This window comes from Leishmania braziliensis, chromosome 28 (genome assembly GCF_000002845.2).
Source record: "Leishmania braziliensis MHOM/BR/75/M2904 complete genome, chromosome 28".
NCBI classification, from domain to species: Eukaryota; Euglenozoa; class Kinetoplastea; order Trypanosomatida; family Trypanosomatidae; genus Leishmania; species Leishmania braziliensis.
The window spans coordinates 1,019,614-1,039,984 of record NC_009320.2 but is presented as its reverse complement, the minus strand read 5'-3'; the positions used below and the strand labels follow the sequence as shown (position 1 = coordinate 1,039,984).

At 61.0% G+C, this 20,371-nt stretch overlaps 6 protein-coding genes across 6 annotated transcripts; all 6 read right to left on the bottom strand.

Annotated features, from left to right (window-relative positions):
• Positions 1 to 754: 754 nt before the first annotated feature.
• LBRM_28_2820 (conserved hypothetical protein) lies at positions 755 to 6,124 on the bottom strand (the record flags this gene model as incomplete). The annotated part of the gene is made up of 1 exon (XM_001566258.1): positions 755 to 6,124. One exon carries the CDS (start codon positions 6,122 to 6,124, stop codon positions 755 to 757), a length of 5,370 nt encoding a protein of 1,789 aa, XP_001566308.1.
• A 915-nt stretch (positions 6,125 to 7,039) lies between these two features.
• LBRM_28_2810 (conserved hypothetical protein) lies at positions 7,040 to 8,281 on the bottom strand (the record flags this gene model as incomplete). Its single annotated transcript, XM_001566257.1, has 1 exon — positions 7,040 to 8,281. One exon carries the CDS (start codon positions 8,279 to 8,281, stop codon positions 7,040 to 7,042), a length of 1,242 nt encoding a protein of 413 aa, XP_001566307.1.
• Positions 8,282 to 9,615: 1,334 nt separating this feature from the next.
• LBRM_28_2800 (putative leucine-rich repeat protein) lies at positions 9,616 to 12,228 on the bottom strand (the record flags this gene model as incomplete). Its single annotated transcript, XM_001566256.2, has 1 exon — positions 9,616 to 12,228. The coding sequence occupies one exon, from the start codon at positions 12,226 to 12,228 to the stop codon at positions 9,616 to 9,618; it is 2,613 nt and encodes an 870-aa protein (XP_001566306.1).
• Positions 12,229 to 13,917: 1,689 nt separating this feature from the next.
• LBRM_28_2790 (putative splicing factor 3B subunit 1) lies at positions 13,918 to 17,103 on the bottom strand (the record flags this gene model as incomplete). The annotated part of the gene is made up of 1 exon (XM_001566255.1): positions 13,918 to 17,103. One exon carries the CDS (start codon positions 17,101 to 17,103, stop codon positions 13,918 to 13,920), a length of 3,186 nt encoding a protein of 1,061 aa, XP_001566305.1.
• A 984-nt stretch (positions 17,104 to 18,087) lies between these two features.
• Positions 18,088 to 18,768, bottom strand: LBRM_28_2780 (conserved hypothetical protein; the record flags this gene model as incomplete). The annotated part of the gene is made up of 1 exon (XM_001566254.1): positions 18,088 to 18,768. One exon carries the CDS (start codon positions 18,766 to 18,768, stop codon positions 18,088 to 18,090), a length of 681 nt encoding a protein of 226 aa, XP_001566304.1.
• Positions 18,769 to 19,702: 934 nt separating this feature from the next.
• LBRM_28_2770 (putative 40S ribosomal protein S17) lies at positions 19,703 to 20,134 on the bottom strand (the record flags this gene model as incomplete). Its single annotated transcript, XM_001566253.1, has 1 exon — positions 19,703 to 20,134. The coding sequence occupies one exon, from the start codon at positions 20,132 to 20,134 to the stop codon at positions 19,703 to 19,705; it is 432 nt and encodes a 143-aa protein (XP_001566303.1).
• Positions 20,135 to 20,371: the final 237 nt, after the last annotated feature.

Below are 20,371 nucleotides of genomic sequence, written 5' to 3'. Positions count from 1 at the left end.
AAGGCAGATCAGCACACAGGCACAAGCATGGTCGTGTACTGGCATCCGGGTACATTTGCTTGGGTTGTCATTCCCTACCGTTGCGACGGAAGGGAATGACAGCCGGTGAGACCCTACACCTGAAGCACACGGTGAAGACGTGCGCAGACGAAAGAGGAAGTTAAGAGAGCAAAGAGAGCGCTTGCTGGCACAAGAAAGGCCTTGACAAGCCAGCGCGTGTGGCCTTTGCGGCAACTGCGCCCCTCATTCGGGGGATTCAAATGATGAGAAAATGCGCCTGCGCGCATCACTTCCAGCGAAAAAAAGAAAAGTAAACAAACGAGCGCCCACGAGTGACGCGGAACGAGGCAGAAATGAAATGTCTCCATACATGTGCATACCCGCGCCTACATAAAGAGTGGGGGTACCACGCAAACTACACGCATAGCGGTGACACCGCACCAGAGCACGGACGTGAAGGAACAAACAAAGATGTACAGTGGGGGGAGAGAGGCAAGAGGGGGGAGGGCCGCAAAGAAGGGCGAAAGGGGGAAGAGAGGGGAGTTGCGGCGGTGAGCGGTGCCGCGCAACTACGCCCCAAGACGCTAATTTACATCGGGATACCGAGCAGGAACATAAAAGAAAAGCAAACAAACGAGGCCAAACACACACACACACACACACACACACACATGTACGCGTAGCTCACTCACCAACAGATACGAGACGAGAAGGTCACTGTGGGGAAAGGGGGTGAGGGAACCTCTTGTGCGGGTCAGAGATGATGAACCATGTCCCACCGCTCCCTGCTCTCGCTTAGTGAGAGGGTGTTGGTGTACTGACTCTTCTCCTCCATCACCTCTTCCCCCTCCTCATCTACCTCTTCGTAGTACTCCTCGTAGTAGAACTCGATGGTGCAGCGTACGCGGTAGCCGCGCCATGAGGCTTGAATACGCACCGCGGCCTCCACCTCTTGCGGAGTGTGGTGGCAGAGCGAGGAGGAACACGCAATACTGCACTGCGCCACAGGAAGCTCCATCATGGCCTGCACGTCCGACTCTGGATCGGCTGAATAGGCTGTGGTTTCAGCGACTGAGTCCTTCGTCGGAGCGGACAAGCGTGCCGTGTCATGCGATGATGCTACGACCTGCTGGGAATCTATCGCAGCCCTTTCGCCTGACGAGGAGGCTGGGTGACGTGCACTGCGCGCCGACCACGCGCCATCGGTGCTGTCACTCTGCAACAAGTAAAGCGGCTTATCAGGTGTACTGCTAAGGCAGGAAAGAGAGGCTGAGTTGCTGCAGCTCTTCGCTGCCCTCGTCGTCTGAAAGAGAGTGGGGCTGACGACGGTGACGAGGGAGGGGGCGGAGGGCCGGTCACCAAAGTCAGGCGGACTGCTGTGCACCGCCGCAGTGGTGCAACAGCTGCTAACCATTGGCATAGCGATGGTCTGCAGGACGGTAGCCGGCGCCCTCATGAGCGCCAGCGACGTCGGCGAAGTCTCGACACCGTGTCCACCGGAGGTTACACTGTGTAGCGGGGTCGAGCCAGATTCAGGAGCCACACGAGCGCGAGGTAGGGAAGGAGGACGCGGAATAGGCAGCTTGGTGGACGTCTTTACAGACACGAGCACATTGGGTGCCGGCTCAGGTCGAGGCAGCCGACCACGGCGCACGAGGTACGATCGAGCAGCGGCTTGGATGAGTGTAGCGTAGGTGTGCAGCGCCTCCTGCGACTGTACCAGCTTGAACGCGTAGCTGCGCTGCAGGCGAAGGTATAGCACATGCCGGTAAGCAGTGTAGGTGCGCCAGCTCGTCTGGATGCGGCGAGCAGCGGTGATGCGGTGCATAAAAGTCGGTGGCAGAAGCACGCCTAGCCGCAGCAGCTGGATGCGAGTACGGTACATGCGGTAGAAGGACTGCGCCCGCACAGCGGCACACTGGAGCACTGTGCGATCCTGCAGGCGGGCCTCGTACTCCCGGACGCGCGCCGCTCGCCGAGGGGCAAGCACGGCTCGTGCGTAGTGCCCTCTCCAGCAGCGCTGCACGGCCGTCGCATACTCGTGTCGATCCCTGAGCATAAACTTGAGGAGATCGAAAAACTCACGCTGCGTGCAATGCATGCGCCACATGGATTGAATGCGCGTTGCGGCGTCGTTTCGCACCTCCGCAAGGCGGCGAACCACGCCAAGCATGCCGCACTGCGTTCGTCCGCTGACCAGGGCTTGTCGCGCACGGTAGTGGCGAAAGGCATCCCAAATTTTGAGCGCACACGCATGCTGGAAGGCCCTGCTGGCGCGCTCCCGTGCTGCGCAGCGGCGCGGCAGCCACGAGCGCACCCATGACTGCAGGGTCACCGTCGCCACGGCAACCTCCTCCCGTCGCCTCTGCAGAGCCAGCGCTGCAGCCCGGTCCCGGCGAAGTTGCCGCATCTCCTCTCGACCGCGCCACTGAAGCACAAAGCTGTGCACAGCACGCTGCCGCACCCGCGCGCGCATGGCGAGCTGACCGAGTTGGCGGCGGTCTCGTGCACCAGCCAGCGCCGCCAGGACGCAGCGCATTGCCGCCTCCACGTTCTCCACGCTGCGTAGATGCGTGCGCATGACTGCGTCGTAGCTGGATTCCAGTGCCCTCAGGTACCCCTCCAGAGAGCGCTGTCGCTGGCAGAGCAGGTCGCCGACTGCCCAGCGAGAGCGACAGGCGCGCCACCAACGCTGAACCAAGATAATCTGCGGAAGTCGCTCGTACCGCCACTGCTCCTGTGCGAGGCGATGGTGCACGTGGCGCGTGCGCAGCTCACGCCGTGCCAGTGCGCAGCGCCACCAACACTGAAGGCGAATGACGGCGGTCACAGAGTCGCACAGCTGCCTGCGGGCCATGTGCATCCGCCACCAACTCTGGAGAGTGACAGCGGCTGCCGCGCGTCGTGCCTCCATCTCCCGCTGCTTCACGAGGACCTTGTACCACACCAAGCAGGCGCGCCCCCACACCTCCACACTGGCGCGTTGCTGCACGAAGGCTTGCAGAATGGTGGTGCTGCGCACTCGCTCTCGATAGGCACGCAGACGGTGTAGTTCTCTCTTGGCAGGTGCGCACTCCTTCCAGTGCCGAAGGCCACTCTGAATGCGGACAGCTGCGGCGTCCCGGCGAAGACATGTCTCGACGTCCGCCGCACGACGGCGCCGCACCTGCCGCGCGAGCTGCATGCGCCACCATCCCTGGATGCACGTCGAGGCGACCCGCTGTAGGTCTGCGAGGGGGTCCGCAACGAGACGGGAGTAGCGCGCCTCCGTCTCCCAGTCTAGCTGCCGCAGCAGCTCCGAGGGGCGGATAGGTACACCCAGCAGCGTATGATCGAGGGCGGCAGTGGTGGTGACGCTCCTCGCGTCGTGGTACTCCGGCATCTCTTCCCCCAGAAAGCCGCATGCAGCGGTAATATCGCCACCTCGGACCTCACGCGGCAAAGATGCCGCCGGAGAGGTGGCGGTGCCTGATGCACCGACGAAGAGAGTCGTCATGTGCCGCTCGCGTGAGTGCACGGCTGCTGCGTCTGCCGGTAAGCTCTTTGACACCGCCATGGAGCAAGAGCGGGCTCTTTCGGTGCGCGCCGCAACTTTCGCATCACCCTCCACAGCAAGTAGCTCCACCGCATCCTCCACCCCTGCCCCCTGCTGCACCATCTGCTCTGCGTTCCCTAGCTGAGTGACGACGCCATCGCGGAGCTTGCGGTACCGGTCGTAGGCGCTGCTGGGGAGCGTCGTGACGAAGAGCGGCGCGGGCTTGCTCGACTTGCGCGGGCTTGGCGCGCCCGATGAAGCGCCGAGCTCATAATGCGGCGTCGGCGCGGCGGGGGCAATGAGGGAGGCGGAGGCATCTGGTTGCATGCCCGGCACGGCTCCAAAACGCTGTGAAGTCAGAGCAATAACCGAGGCGCAACTTACACCTGTCGTCGTTGCGGCGGAGAGCAGTCGCCGAAGTGAACTCGAGGCGTCGTCCGCAGCGACCTTGCGAACCTGCGATGTCATCCAGGACTCTCGTGTCCACACATCCTCACCCTCCTCTCTGTGGTTCAGTAACACCACGAGGGCCGGCGGCACCGGTGTAGCAGTTGAGGCGGCTACGGCAGCCGACAAGAACGGCGGCGACGCACCAGCGCGCAGTGCCGCACGTGCCCAGTACCGCAAGGCATCCCCCTTTTGCACCTCCCGCACGTACGCCCTCACCTCTGCTGGCAGAGACGCGCTAAGTGAGGACGAGGCGGCAAGCGCCTCAACCAGCAGGTGTACCGTGACGGTGGTGGACGCAACACCACCCATCGCCGCCACCGCTGTCGACGAGGGGCAAGAGAAAACCAAGTCCTGTGTCATGTACGGTAGCAAGAGCAGCGTCGGGGGTCCATCTGTGGCGGTCCTGGTGGATTCTTCTGGAGCGCTGGCGCCAGCAGCAGCAGCCCTCGCCTGAGCTGCGGCGAGACGGTGCTGACACTCCCGCTGAGCCTTGTCGGCATGGTCCAGATAGCGCTCCGCGCAGGCACTGGCGAGCTCGCAGTGGTACAGCTCCGTGAGGCCGTGCGGTTCACACCAGGCCGCCATCGCAGCGATGAAGTGGTGTCCGCAGATTAGCTGCAGCGCCGCCTGCGTGTGCACAGCCGCGGTGACGCTTGTCACGCTGCCATCATCGTCCGTCTCGTGCATGTGCTGCGCCCACTCGAGGTAGTGCCAGCTCAACTCCATGAACCGCGCAATCGCCTCCGCAGCGTCGTCGTAGCCGCCAACCCGCAGAAATGCAACCGCCAAGTTGTACAACACTGTCATGCTCCATACGCCGTCTGACTCGGCCAACGCTTTCAATAACTCATAGATAATGCGGGCCTGTCCTCCCAGCGTTGCGCTATCGCCGAGGCACACGGCGGCATTGGTGCGGACAGCGCAGCGGAGCAGGCGACGAACAACCGCGGGTTGCTCGTTCTGCTGCTGGTCACCATCCTTGCTCTTGCCTGGGCAGGTTGACGAAAAGCACGAGGGAGGCTCGCGTGCTGATGGCGGGGCCGCCGACCTTGCCGGGAGGCGGCGGTGTGACTGTGGCTGTGGTGGATGGGGTGATTGCCCCTTACTCGTCGCCGCAGCGCTGCCCGCTGTCCACTCAGAAAATAGGTCCTCGGTCGATTTCTTCACCACGTAGCGCATCGCGGCTTGGAAGTACGCCTCCTGGATCTGGATCGGTTCGGCTGCCGTGCTGCACCGCACTCCCGCATTGTTGGCAATAACGGTGTAGACCTCGGCAAGTCGCTGGGCTGTCTTCGCGGCCCATGCGGCCCCGGGCTCACCTGGTGGCGGCGCAGCCGGAGCTGCGCGCGCCGATACAGTGCTGCCGACAACGTTGATTCGACTGCTCCCACTGTTCAGCGAGACGCGATAGTCCAGCACGCTCTTCAGCGTGTGGCTCAGGAGCATGAGCGCTCCACCGGTGTTTCCAGCCTGCATCAACTGGTCAGCGGCCGCCTCATCGCCCTCCACCTGCTGCTTCAACGACTTGAGCCCGGTCCGCCGCGAGGCCTGACCGCTGTGACGTCGCCTCTCCATCCAACCAACACCGCTTGCTCGCGTAGAGGTGGCTCTCAAGCCGTTCGGGCTGGTGCTGGGCTGACGTGCCTGCCGAGGAAGCGAAGCGTGCATGCGGCGGTGTCGCGCTGCGGGGCGACTGGTAGACGGGGGCCGCCGAGGCGCTGGACTAAAAGAGGAGGAGGGCACTTCATCGCCGCTCCTCAAGGTAGAGGCGATGCCGAGAGCAGCCGAGGGGCGCTGGCCAGGCAGGTCGCCCACCGCTGGAAGCATCACAGGAAAGGCCTGTCCATCCGCGACGAGCCTTTGATGCAGCTCTTGGAAGTCAGAGAGCGGTCGCTGCTTCCGCGGGCGCGGCACCACGGCTGTCTCGCTCGTCGACGCTGTCTTGGTGTGTATCGGTGGAAGTGCACCGCCGCCGCAGGTGGCGCTGCTGCCTCGTTGAGCCTTCATCGGCTCACTTACTCCTACTTTGTGTACCATTGTGGCAGCAGCCTGTACGATACCCGCATCTTTGGCGAAAGTCGGCGAGGCTTTGCGTGCGCCCTGCAGCACAACCTCCTTCGGCTGCGTTTCAGTGAACATTTGTGGTGAGTCGGTGGCAGAGGATACACTGAGTAAGCTGTTGCGCAACTCGAGAGAAGAGAGGGGAGGAACAGCGTGAAAAGAGAGGAGATCGGCTAGTGGGGAAAGGTAGACGCATCGTCGTAGTATGAACCGCAGTGGTCATGTAGGTCATCAAGGAAGGGGAGGGAAGGGAGGGATGGGCAACACGAAGTGCATAGAAGCATGGACGGCTGCACCTCAAACATGTGACCACGTAAGAAGGACGGAGAAAGCAAAACCCGCGACGCTGCACGTCAGTTGCGCTCATTGCACAGTACAGGACAACTGCAACCGTGTCTCGCTCCCTCTCTTCTCTGCACGACAGCTCCTCTCCTCTCCTCTTCGCTCTTCTGTGCGTGTGGGTGTGGGTGGGTGGGTGGATGGATGGAACGCGCACACATCTGACGAGCACCCGCTCATGGATTGAATGCTTCGGCTTTACGGGCACTCACCCACTGGCGTCTCCGAGTAGGAAGAGAAAAGCAGAAAGAAGGAGCCGAGAGAAAGTGAGCAGACAGGCCCCAACACAGCTGCCACTTGTTCGCGGCTGCCTCGCTGTGTCCCGTGTCTCACATCACTGCCCACTTCTCCCACCTTTTGCCTTCCTCCACTGCCCCTCAGCGCTCCACACACACACACACATACAACTGCCCATGTTAAGGCAGCCGCGTACACACACGCACGGCTCATCCGCTTACGCAGAGAAGGGGGACACCAGTAAAGGAGATTCCGTGAAGACCCATTAAGCAACTTCGTCTCTGTGGCATGGCATGCGCGCACCGATGAGGGGGGATGGGCAATAGCGAAAGCAAATCTCACATGCACGCTTGCTGCATCGAGGATGTGACTCTCCGCGGAGCTTCTGTTGCCTCCCAGGGACAACGGATCAACGCTTTAGTGGTGTGGGGGGTTCCAACTCCACTGCGCCACCTCCAGTGCCATCGTGGACACAGGCTTGTGATCGGCCGTGGCACTCAGCCACTCCATCGGAATGTGTCGCACACCAAGCTTTGCCCCCAGCAACGCGCCGACCAGCATAGCTCGCTGGCACGTTGGGCCCCCGAGTCGGATCGCCTGCGCGACTCCCTGCGCAAACGTAACGGGGCCACGAGCAATGCTGAGCCCCTCACACACCGTGGCAGTGTCCGCCGCCGTGCATCGCCGCGGTAGCCACCCAGTGCCAGCCATGGCTGAGGAGCTCATTGAAGTGGTACGGGTGGTTACGTGTCGCTGTACTCTGCAAGGCGACGCGCGAGTCTCCGCAGACGCGGCCACAGTGGATGGAACGAAGGGCCGCACATCTGCCGGGAACACCGCGCCAGTGCCAGGTACCGCCATGAATGCTGCGTTGCGCGTGGCATCGGGGTTGCTTTGCAGCTGTCGTAGCACGACGCCGAGTACAGAGAAGGTGTAGTCCCGCACCGCCGCCCGCTCGGTGGCAGCAGCCTCAGCAAACGACCCGCAGTCGGCATCGACCACTTGCAGGGGCATTGGAGACTCTGTGAGGAACGCAGTGAACGGTTCGAGGTACCTTCGTAGCGCGGCGTCACTGGCATAGGGATAGATGGCGGGGGTGGGCAGCAGCGTGCAGAGAGTGTGCAGGAGCGATGCATGCTCGGCGGCGAACGTCTGCTGCGCGTCCACCTCCGCAGCAACGCGGACAAGGCGTTCCTGCACGTAGTCTACAGCGAACTCGCCACGTGCACTACTCATAGCGCGCAGCACCTCGAAGTACAACTGATATGTAAAGGAGTGAACGAAGTGGGGGGCAGAAGACGAGGCCAACAACGATGAAGATGCAACTGGGGATCTATCTTCGCTGCTGTGCTCAGCATCGTTGCGCACCTTGATCTCCTGCGGTGGCACGCGTGCAAACGCCAAGAAGCTGCTCTCTGTCTCTGCCACGGTAGTTGGCCCTGAGGCCGCACCACGAGTCTCCTCACGCTTGTTTTTCAGGTACGTCTCCACTTGTTCTTGGCTGTAGCCGTTCAGCGGGCGCGCCGCTGCATCTGCGACGGCCACCCCCACGAGAAGCCCCACTTGTTTCTGCTGTGCCATGCTGAGCTGCTTGAAGCTGCTCTGGTAGAAGTTCTCCACCACCGGTGGTGGCGTGTGGACGAGCGTAGCGACCATCATACAGCGCCTAAAAGGCGGCCTCCTCTCGCGTCTGTCCTTTGCGCGTGTGCGCACCGAGCTAATGAGCAGTCACAGCTGCAGTTGGGGGGAAGGAGGGGAGGAGGAGGAGGGAGAGAGCGTACAAGTGAGCGCTGCGGTGGTGACTCCTCTTCAGCTCGCGTGCACCGAAGTGAAAGGAGGAAGAGACGGGCAACCACGCGGGCGTACGCCGTATGCATCCCATGATGCCACGTGCAACAGCGCACAGGCGCATGTCAGTGAGGCCCTAGTAAGGCACACAGCAGAGAAAAAGAGAGAAAACATGTGCGAAAGATAAAGGAAGCTCGCTTGCTGATAAACTACACAAGACAGAGAGAGGGAAGCAGCGAAGCAGCTACACGTTAGGTGCCAGTCGCCAACCAGCTATCATCGTGGGGAACTGCGTCGGAAGGAGAGATGCACGAGTGCTGGTGCCTGCCAGTGCCATGCATGCACACGTAAGCCAAAGAGCTGAGAGAAAAACCGACACGCTCCTCGCAGAGTTCAGCATCAGGCTTCTACTGCGTCGCTCGAGCGCCACTCCTCATCTCGCTCAAATGGGAAAGGGAAAATAGAAAGGCGCTGCTGTGGAGGCTTCGTCCTTCTTTGTATTCTGCGTTGACACGCTGTAGCTGCGTTATCGGACTGAGTTGAGGGGGGAGACGTTGTGTCGTGGCGGTGGTGACTCTGCCACACACGCAAACGTGCACATGCGATTCACACAGAGCCACATCTACACTACACGGATGAGGAGGTGTGGGGGGAGGAGGCGGCGGGGGCGGCACAATACCTGCACAAAATGCGGCCGCCTACACACACGCGCCCCTCACCACACAGGCACGCACGCTGCAAGAGGGAGGAAGAGGTGGTGGAGAAGGGAGGTAGAGAAACCGAAAAGATGCGCACAGAGAAGTGAACTTAGCAAGTCATCAAGCCCCGTGCCTCTTCGTTTCCCTCCCTCCTTCTCCCTTTGAGTGCAGATGAGACACCTCGAATGCTCTTCTCACTCACCCACCGCCTACACACATGCACGCGGCCCCCCTCTCTCTCCCTCCTCCTCCTCCTCCTCCTCCTCCCCCCCCCGCGTGCCCCGCATTCCCGAACTCGACAACACGAGCACCAACGATGACGCGACACACCGCCAAAGCGAGAAAAATGAGAGAAGTCACTCGCCCTTCGCCTCCAGCACCGTTCGCTTTTCGAGCCACGACGATGATATGGCCAAAGATATTGGCTCCTTCTGTTTCACTCTAGGGAGACGGTGAGAGGAGGGCGTGGATAACAGGGATGGGTACACCAGGACGAGCCCTGTGGCATCAATCCAGCTTCACGCACTCATTTCGAGCTTGCCTAGAGTTCTCCATGCTCTCCAGCCTTGGCCGTGGCTTTGTGATAAGCGTCGGCTGGCCCGGCGCATATTCTCGTTTCTGAGACATGCTGTCGAGCGAAGAAGTCTGCTCGGTGAAGTGTGGCATGTTCTTCGACACCCTCACGGCGCCCTCCTCGTAGCTGTTGCCCTTCATCAGCAGGCCTTGATCCTGGGCAATGACAGTCGCCGCCTTCTCCTGTGACGCGCCGACGTCAACTGCTGGCTCGGTGAAGCTTGGCATGGCACTGGAAGGTTGGGTGTCATCGTGCAGGTTCGGGGGGTCCGTCGGCTCAGCTTGTTGAGCCGCACTGCTTCGCTGCTCGTATTTGCGAACAATTTCGTCTATGGCCTTCTCCGGGTCGCCGCAAGTGGCCAGTCGTTGTTGGTGCGTTTTCTGCTGGAGAAGCTCACGTAGCTCCCGCACCTCGCTACGCAGCTCACTCACCACCTGCTGCAGAGAAGCGGTTTCTGAAGCGCACTGACATGCAGTGGTGCACGACGACGCAGGTGGTGGCGATGAACGGCGATGCTTCAAAACTCTCCCGTACTCACAGCGTGCGCGATAGCCGCGGTAGTGTCGCTGAATAAAAACAGCAGCGCGCCGCTGCTCACGGTCCGCCATCGCGCGATACTCCTCGAGATCGACCCACATATTACTCATCACCTCCTGTAGGCTACGCATGGAGATGAGAATCTCCTGCATGTTTGAGCAGGTGTCTTCGGCCGGCTCCAACAACGAGTGACGCTGGTTCGCGCTCCTCGTCGCCACGCTATCACTGCTGGCGCCGCCAGCGTCACGGGCGCCCACATGTGCTGCTCTTCTGCTGACCCCATGCGCTGCCTGCGCAACAGTCGTCTGTTGAAGCTGGTATCGAATGAAGCGACAGCACTCTGCCTCCTCCTCGGACAGGTGCATGCGCGCCAACGCACCTCGCATGTAGCGCTGAATAACAATGGCGGCCGCAATGCGCCGCGACAGGTCAGCGCGCCACAGCACCGCCACTACCTCCTCCAATGACCGCAGTTTCCTTTGCACTGCGCGCACGAAGCTCGTCATGGAGGCGGGCGGTGCACGTTGGTGGCTGTGGTTTGGGGCCAGCACGGCGTTGGGGTGGGGACTCATGCAAAGCGGTGTCTCCCCAGTAAACATCACAACACGACCGCCAGACAAGGATCGGTTCGTCGCATCACCTGCTCCGGGCGAAGACTGCGCCACCCACGTCGTCTCTGCCGTGGATGGCTCGACTACGTCCGGCGCCAAGGGATCATGGTACGTGCTCGGTGATGTGGTCAGGATGCCGTTAGTGAGGCGGTGCGGTGGCGCCGCCTCACGAATCCGAGGGGGGTTCATGCGAGAGATGGGCAGCACCATCTGTCCTACCTCGCCAGTGTCGCTCTCCCGCACGCCACGCGAGCACTCCTGCAACTTCTCCTGCCGCTCAATGTTGTCTATGATCGTCATTGCGTCGTGCGGAGGCATGATGGACTCGCTCTTGCGCCGCAGGTACGCCTCCAGGTCGTCCTTCCGCTGCGGGTTCATATACTCCAAGCGTGACCTGGAGAGTAAGCCGTTCTCGCGGAACAGCATGACGCCCGCCACTCGCCGCTCGCCCGCCGTAAATTCCACCTGGTCAACAGTGACAAGCAGCGGGCAGAGCCACAGCAAGAAGGGGCGCCACCACATCGACTCATCCAGCGCACCTCCCGACTGATGGGCGGGTCCGCTGCTGGTGATGGTGCCAACAGCGGCCTTGGATCTACTTTGCATAAGCGTGAAAGGATTGCGAAAGACCTGCACGTGTTTGAGCGTGGCCGCCAGGGCACACAAGGGCACCAGCGATGTGGCAGTTCGCAGCTGATTCGAGTGCAGCGCCAGCGAGTGCAGCGAGAGAAGCGGCAGACGCATGTCGAAGTCGACGAGGGCATCTAGCCTATTGTGGCTCATGTTCAGCACCTGCAGGCACGGCGTACTGCGCAGGCTTGGGAGGTCAATGAACGCGTTGTGAGATAAGTTCATGGTAGTCAAAGAGAGCAAACTGTCGGATGGGTCGACAAGGGAGAGGGAGAGGCGGCCACTGCCATTCCCAGAGCCGCTCCTTGAAGACGACGGCGCCGCACCTGCGCCTAGTCCGGTGGCCCTGGAGGACGGCGCACCGACAGAGCCGTCCAGATCAAACAGGCTCATGTTGTTATAAGAGAAGTCTACACTGCGCAGCTGCTTCAGCGTCCTGAGTAGCGATGCCGCATGTGCATCCACAACCCGAAGGCGGTTGTGGCGGAGGTCAAGTACCTCCAGCGCACAAAACGCCTCGATCCCGTGAAGGCTGCTAATGCTGTTGTGCGCTGCGCGTAGCACCGTGACGTGTTGCAGCACATCGTTGATGAGGGCACCGGGGGCAGAGGTGAGGCTGAGTACCTGCGCATGCGTCACGTTCAGCTCGCGCACCTCCTCTGCCGCCAGATCCTGCAACATTCTTGCCTCGAACGGCAGATCGGACAGATCTCGATCTCTGCCAGGGGCAAAAGAGAAATCCAGCACCGCATGGGCCGAGTTGAACATGGCGCCGGCGACGAGTCAAAATAGTAACACTGTGGAGAGAGCAAGCGCGGTGTATGAGACTCTCTTCTGCCCTCTTTTCCCTGCCCTTTGAGATAGAGAGACCGAGCGAGCGAGCGAGCGAGAGAGGGGGAAGGAAGGGGGGAGACGGAGAGTAGGACGAGATCGAAGCGTGACCCTGTGCCGCCCCTTTTCTTGGTTTATATGCGCTGGACTCTCTCTCTCTCTCCGCTACGCACGTGGGCGTGTGTGGAGACGTGTAGGTCGTGGGGATGGGGAGAAGAGGACTTAAGAAGGCCGAAGCAGAGCAAAGCGTGCAACTCTTCACCGGAGGGGGCGAGAAGAAAGGCAAGATGGGGAGATACACGAAGCAGTTGAGTAGAGCCAGGAGTGCGTGGGCGTACTGGAAGGGATGTGAGAGAGAGGGGGGGGAAGATGGAGAGAAGGGGGAACGAGAAGAGCGAGGTGGAATTTTTGTGGGCACTCGTGTGTGGCAACGACTTTGAAAAGGCGCCCGAGCAGCACCAGCAGCCACGGCGGCGCTGTAGCGAAAAAGAAGACGCACCGCTCATCAGCGCACGGCCTGAAGAAAGGAGAGAGAAAACGGCAATGGTGGCGTGGTGAGAGGCGGAAGGAGGGGGGAGGAGCGGTGAGGCAGACAGGCAGGTGAATGAGTGAGTGAGTGCGCCGGTCCGTCAAGTCGCCTGTGACACACAAGACACACATAGACACGTTTCGGTCACGTGAGAACAACCCTGCAGCCCTCCCTCTTTCCCTCTCGCTCCAGCAGCTTTTTTGCTCGCTTTCTCCGTGACTTTCTCTGCTCACGATCGTGTGACGGTGCGCGCACGGGGGCGTGATGGCAGCACTCGGTGTTGCTCGCACATCTCGCTGCGCATTTCTATGCATGTGTGGCTGCACGGGTGTGTCGAGGAGCGCAGAGGGTGGGGTTAGTGACGGAGAGGGGGGCGAGGCAAGGAAAGAGACTGTAGAAGACTACGGCTTGATGGCAGTGAGTACCAAGCCCACCACAGATACCAACAGAAAGGGGTGGGGGTACGAGGAACGCATATCCACACGCACGCACATACAGGCAGCGAGGAGCCTCTCTCACACCAGCTAGACACCCAAGCATCGCTGCCTGATCCCCGCCCCCACCCACCCCTGCACATCCAAAGCACAAAGCCAACGGAGCGCTTCTCACTCACACACCAGCCACCACCGCCACCACCCCCCGGTCACACCTCGGCCCCACAGTATTTGGGGTGTCTGTCCGTGAAGTACGGATGTGCACCAGGGCCAGTGCCCCCCCCCCAGCAGCGGGCCTCAATGGCCTCATGATGAGGCACCTTCATACGTTGCCACGTGCGCAGGCGTGTGTCGATGTCTTGCTTCACCTATTTGCTGTTGTTTTCGCTTCTCCCTTACCACTCAAATTAGCGCTGCCAGCGCATACGCCATACATGCTCGCGCGCGTGTACGCCAGACGGCACCCTGCGCCCGCAGAGATGAGAAAGACACGCACCGATACACCCGAGTGACACAGTCGCCCTCCAGACTCCAAACCAGCGGCGTCACATACAGCCTCCTCCTCCCCCCCCCCTTGTAGGCAGGCACTGCTCGACAGCTGCGCAGAAGAGCTTCAGTGGGCGCGTCCGTCTCCCTTGTTCTGGGCATCTGTGTTCCCGTTTGCTAGAGGAGCACCTCCAGCTCATGGCGCACGTACGTATGCGAGGCGTCGCTCTCCACGCGTGGGTAGTACGGGACGAAGCTCTCTGGGCTGCCGACGTAGATCAGGTTGTATGTGCGGCGGTAGATGTCGCGTACCTTGCGCGCTGGATGGAACAGGCCCTGCAGAAGGTACTGCAGCAGCTTCCCCGGCTCGATCACCACCCGCGCCGCCTCGTAGTAGCTCACGACCGCCGTCACCATCTTTAGGCGCTCCTCGCCAATCTTGACCTCATTCTTTGCCAATAACTCCACGATGTTCGGGTGGATGAAGTTCAGTAAGTGCAGCGCGATGTCTTCGAAGCCATCGTTGCCGGCCACAGCGAGCAGAATCGCGCGGCTTGCCTCCACAGCCATGCGTCGCATCTGTATATTCGTCTCCGTCAAGGCTCGCTCCAGCAGCGGGATCATCGGGTACACGTACTCCTTACCGATCGAGCCAATAGCCTCGAAAATGTAGCGGATCGCCTTGAGGACCGAGTGCTGTACAATGACCGCCACCTGCTTCCCCTCGCTGATCCTGTACTCGTTCAGTAGGTAGGGGATGATGGTGAAGGGGCCGCACTCCTTCGCAATGGCGCTCAGGGCCACGGCAGTGCAAATGCGAATCTGACGCTTGTCCTGTCGGAAGTTGTCCACCAGCTCCAGGATGATGGCAAAGGGGCGAATCTTCTTGGCGATCACACCAAAGGTGCGCGCGCACGCGTGTCGTGTCGCCCGCTGCGGGGAGTCGAGCAGTTCGAAGAGCCCACGGGTCGCCAGCTGATGCAGGTGGATCGCATCGACATCGGTGTCGTAGTTAGTGGCAATGTCCTCGATCAGGGAAATGGCGCCGTTCTGCACCTGACTGTTGCGGCTCTTGATGACGAAGGTGAGCCGCTTCAACAGCTCGCGCACTGAAGGCTTGAAGCGGCGGGAACCCAGCTCAGCTAGGATGGAGCGCACCGCGCGCAAGTTCGCACTCAGCGCCCGCGCGTCCGGGTCCTCGAGTCGCTCGTAGAGGCTCAGCCCCAGGTCCTGGAGGAATACGGCGCCGTCCGCCAGCATGACGGTATGGGCGATGCGCGAGACGAGGTCAGCCGTCTGTGCTCGCATCGAGGCCTCGCGATTCTCGCGGCGCCGCTTGATGAGGTCGAACACCTGTTTCAGGTACGGTCGCAGCCGCGACCCAAGTGCGTTGCAGATAGTCGCAAGCACGTTCATCACCAACTTACTCGTGCCGAGCTCATCCTGGCGCACGGCGGCGATGGCGCCGTCGAGGACGAAGGTGACAAGTGTGTCGGGGGCCACCTCCATCCCGGTGGCGTCCACAACCTTCTTGATGGCCGTCAGCACCATGCGCTGGTATTCCTCACTCTCATCCTTCATATCTGGCGACAACTTCACGAGCACATCCACGCTGCCCAGCTTCTTCGCAATCTCCACCGTCGTCGCCACAAGACTCCCTGATGTCTGGCGCTCTGCGGCGAGGCGACGCACACGCCAGAAGCCCTCAAAGAAGGGCTCGACGATTGTCTGCCGAATAAAATGCGGCGTCACGCCCTCTGCCAACACGCACTTGCGCACGACGGATATGAGAACGCGGCGGAATTCGTCCTCGGGGGTGCTGAACTGGTTCACAAGGTTCGGCATCATCGCCGCCGTGCGGGCCTGCGCGTCGTAGGGTGACATGAGTGGGACCAAGGCACCGAAGGCTTGAATGAAAGGCGACGCCATGCTGCCGATGCCCTTCATGCACTCCTCGCAGATGACGTCCACCAGCGGCGCCAGCTCCTCAATGCCGTCTGGCGCCGTCGCCTCTGCAATCGCCGCCACCGCTAAGGCTGCGTCACGCTGCACGCGCTTCTCATCGCGCAGCAGACGCTCCAGCATTGCCACCATCTCCGGAAGCGCTGCAATCAACGCGTGGCCCACCATCTTCGCCAGCTCCGCCATCGAGCGCACGACCGTCTGACGAGCAAGGGCCAGCGGAGAGTAGGACATGTCGCGCAGCGCTGCCGTCACCTCCTCAGTGCCGGCCGCGTACCCAACCACCGCCATGACACGAGCCGTGTGGCGACGCACGATGCTCTCGGCATGACCAAAGTCCTCACGAATTACCGCGAACACTGCTTGAAACCCCACAACCCGCGTCAGCAAAGTCAGCACCTGTTTACCGTCGTCCCGCAGAATGCGCTCGTGCGCCGTGAGCAGCGGCTCCACCAGGTGGATCACCTCCTTGGTGAACTGCCGCGCCGCCTTGCCCATCTGTTGAAGCAGTGACTTGATGAAGTCGATGAAATAGTGCTTCTCCTCAATGTTGAGGATATCAGAGCTCCAGATATAGCTCAGACGCTGGAAGATAAAGTGGCTGCCGAAGATCGAAGCCTTGTCGAGGAGATAACGCGTTCCGGCGCGGCGCTGCATTGTGTCACCGTTCTTGATCTTGAAGAGGTTCTTCATAAGGAGGTAGGAAGGCAAATGCTCATCAGGGATCTTCTCCGCTTTGTGGTACTTGAGCAGCTCGACGAACACGGCAGCGTCCTCGACCTTCATGGCGGGCATGCCGTCACCCATGTCCTCCGGGATGTCGTACCGGATGGGCTGCCCGTTCGCGTCCACGCCGGCCGTCACCGCCGCCGCTGGGCCGCTCAAGGCACCGCCGGCCTGCATCGCGAACACGTCCATCGAGCGCACGGCAATTTCGTAAAAGTTCGGCTCCTCCGGCGGCAACGGATTGTAGTCGGCTGGCACCGCCGCCACGGTGAAGAACTCCCTAGGCAAGATGCTGTCCAGGTACTCGCTTGTGAGCCGCTTGTTCTTGCGGCGCCACTCCTTCTCCAGCATCTTCGCTTTGGCCTCGATGGCCGCCGTCGAGATAGACTGCGTCTCGACGGAAGAGGCGAAGTGGGATTGCAGTGGTGTCTCGCCTTCGTATTGGTAGTTTGGGGTGGCGCCAAACGATGCCCCAGCCGCCGGGGTTGCTCCGGTGAACATGGGGGTAATCCCACCCATACGTGGGGTGCTGCCGCTGGCGAAGAGGGGTGTGCTGCCTCCGGCTGTAATGCCACTGCTGCCCATGCGTGGGGTGCCGAAGTTGGAAGGCGTGCTGCTGCCCATGCCACTAATGCCGCTGGTGCTGAATGTCGGTGTTGGAATACAGTCCGTCATGTACGGCGTCGCGTTTGGCGTTGTCATGCCGCGCCAGGTGGAGGTCTCACTGGACAGCACCGGTGTGCGACGCGGTGTATCGGCGCCATACTGCCGCGGTGTAGCCGAGCTCCAGCGCGTCGTCGTAGGCATTGCGCCACCACTGTCGCCACCGCCAAAGCCTGTAGGGTCCTCCCAGCGGTGCTTCTTGAGAACCTGCGGTTCTCCTCCCTCTGAATCTGCCATGGTGCGGCGCGCGGAAGATCGTTGGTAGAAGGGAGGGTGATGAGCGCGTACTGTGTTATGTGCGCGTGTGCTCGTACGGCAGCTGGATGAACAGTGGCCTATGAGTGTGCGTGTGTAAGGAGGAGCACAGAGGAGAGAAGAGCCAGGGAACCCCAAGGGGGGAAAGAGACAGAGGTAGTACGAGAGACACAGCAAGAGGGGGGCGTGTAGAGGGAGAGAGACCCCCACACAGGTATACGAGGGGGGGGGGGGGGCAGATGAGGTGCATCAGAAAGAGAGCTGCTTCTCGACTGAGCCATGCGCGATGCGATGAGCCGAGTAAAAGAGCTGCAGAGTAAGCGAGTGTGTGTGTGTGTGTGCACCAGCAAAAGGTACGTGAGCTGGCAGCGCGCTGTCTCCTACACACCCGCGCTCATCTTTGCCCTGCCGGGTATTATGCATTGCCTCTCGGCACGTTGTTCGCTGTAGGAAATCCATACACGGCGCAGCAGACCCCGGCGCTGACGACCTCCAAAAAGAGGGCCGCTTCGTTGAGACCACACCAACCTGAGTAGGTTTCTCGCGCACGTGCCAGTCACCGACACCGTCGCCATACACACGCACGCGTGCGTCTGGTGAGGCATGTGGCTCCAGAGCCTCCTTTTCGCGCGTGCAGCCCACCCTGGCGAAGACAGAAGACCCCGCGCTCTCGCCCATAAGTCCCTGGGGCGAGTGTGGCGTACTCCTCCTCGGCCTCTCCAGGCGTCCCCATACCCGCCGCTACGCCCAAACAGACATGGCGAGGAGATAGTCGATGAGCACCTGCGGGTGCTGCGCTCGCATCACCTCGATGGGTAGCGTTGTGATGAGGGACTTGTCGTACTGCACCCGCACGTAGAGGGTGGCAGTCGGCGCTGGCTCGACGGTGTCACAGGAGGCAGCTGCGGCAGCGCTTCCTTCGGCAGCATTGGTCACGATGGCGCGCGCCTCCGTCTCTAGCTCGACGGCAGCGCTTGACGCGACCGCCGTCGGTGGGTCGCTCGACTCCGACGGTGCAGATAAGCCATCGGAATGTGACCCCTTCCGCTTCCCTTCGAACCTACACGGCGGCTCCGGCAAGACGGTAGAGGCCCGTGTCGAAGCAGACGCGTCTCCGTCGTCGACACACTCCTCACGTGCGCGCTTGCGCGGCACCGCGAGCGGCTGCGCCAACGCCAGCATTGTTGAGCACTTCTCGGGTGTTGTGTCAGCATTGAAGGAGTGCGGCGACACCTTGGAGCACAGCAGCGCCAGTATCTTCACAGAGCTTGTCCGGTTCGCGGAGTTTGACGGTGAGGTACAAGGGATAGACCGTGCATCCGTTGCCACAGAGCAGCCGACTCGCGGCGTGTGGCGCGCGTACGCTGTGGTTGGAAAGACCCGACTGTAGCGGCGGAAGCTGCGCAGGTGATCGTCGTGCATAGTCGAAGAGGAAAAGGGAAGAAAAAAAGGCAGAAAAGTGCCACAGAAACCTCCAGCAAACAGTAGACGACAAGGTAGAATGAGGTGACGGAGATGAATCAATGAAGTTTGAGCTGCAACGCAATGCGCGTTAGTGTGCGTGCGAGCGAGTATGGGTGCCTGTATGCGCTGCCACTGCAGTACAGAACAGGGGGAAGATGACGCGCTCTAGTGAAATAGAAAGGAGAGAGGAAACCCGAGAAAGAGATGCCTGTTTGGCAAGCACAAGCTCAGAAACACGTGCGAGCGCATACGCAGAGAACTTAGATGAGAAACAGCGAAGACATATCACGGAGAGACACCAGTGGAGCTGCGTCCGTGCGTGCGTGGGTAAAGATCGGACATGAAGAGACGGGGGGCCCATGCGTGCGAGAGAAAGGAGTACAACATGCCTAGAAGGCACATGCACCTTCACCACTGAAAAACTTTTGCAAGACATGAGTGCGCCCGAAACCCACCGAAACAAGCACATCAGTGATGCAGTGCTTCACCGACGCTCGAGCGCAGTCCTCATGGAATGCCTCATTGACCCTTCAGCCTGTCCTCCTCTCTCTCTCATCGCGCCAACAAGCGCCTGTCGAGTTGCCGGTGTTGGGTGCTGCGCATTTGGCTTCCGACACCGCTCTTCTGCTGGGAGTTTTTAGCGTGCGTGAAAAATCATCGAAATGAGGAAACAAAAGAACAAAAAGGACAGGCGGGGGAGGGGAGGGGCCAGCCACACATACGCTCGCGCAGACACGTGATGGAGGCCCACCCGGGCGCTGCACCCACATGCAGCGAGCAGAAAAGGATCCCTACAACGAGGCGCGCAACGACTGAGAGCCACCGCACACCCGCTCACCTGAAGAGTACGCACGCAGACACACACACACATACACACACATCGCCAGCGCACCTACTTGGCGTTCTTCTGCGGGCGGCGGCGCGGTGCCACCTTCAGCTTCGTCACGGTGGCATCAGCACGCTTCACACGGCGAGGCACGCCGATCTCCAGGCGCTGCAGCATCTGCATCGTCTTCTTGTCCACGCTCACGCCTGACTGGATCACCTTGTCCACATCGGACGTCGCGGGCGCGTGGTCCATGCGGCGCTCGCGCTCCTCCTCCTGCAGCTTCAGCGAGATGCCGCGCACGGGGCCGCGGGCCAGGCGCTTCATGATGTGGGTCGCGTACCCGGCAATCTTGTTCTTCAGCTTCTTAGACCGAGCAATCGTCACGTCCATGACGAGGCGCTTGTTCTGGTAGAAGTCGAAGTTCAGCTTCGAGTAGTACTTCTCCACCACCTGGCGGGAGGCACGCTTCACGGTCTTGGTGCGGATTTTGCCCATAGTTCTACGTGAGACACCGGCTACATAGTGCACATGTGGGCAAGAGCGAGTTTAGCGGGGAGGGTCGTACGCGTGCGTGGAAGTGGCCATGATAAAATGCGATGGCAGAGGACGAAGGTGGGAGCAGGCGTAACGGGGGGAGGGGGGAGGGCGGTACACGGGTGCAGGAAAAGGGGGAGGAGAGCGGCGAGGGGAAGAACACAGCGAAAGTGAAGGAATGGTGCAGAGACGTCAGTC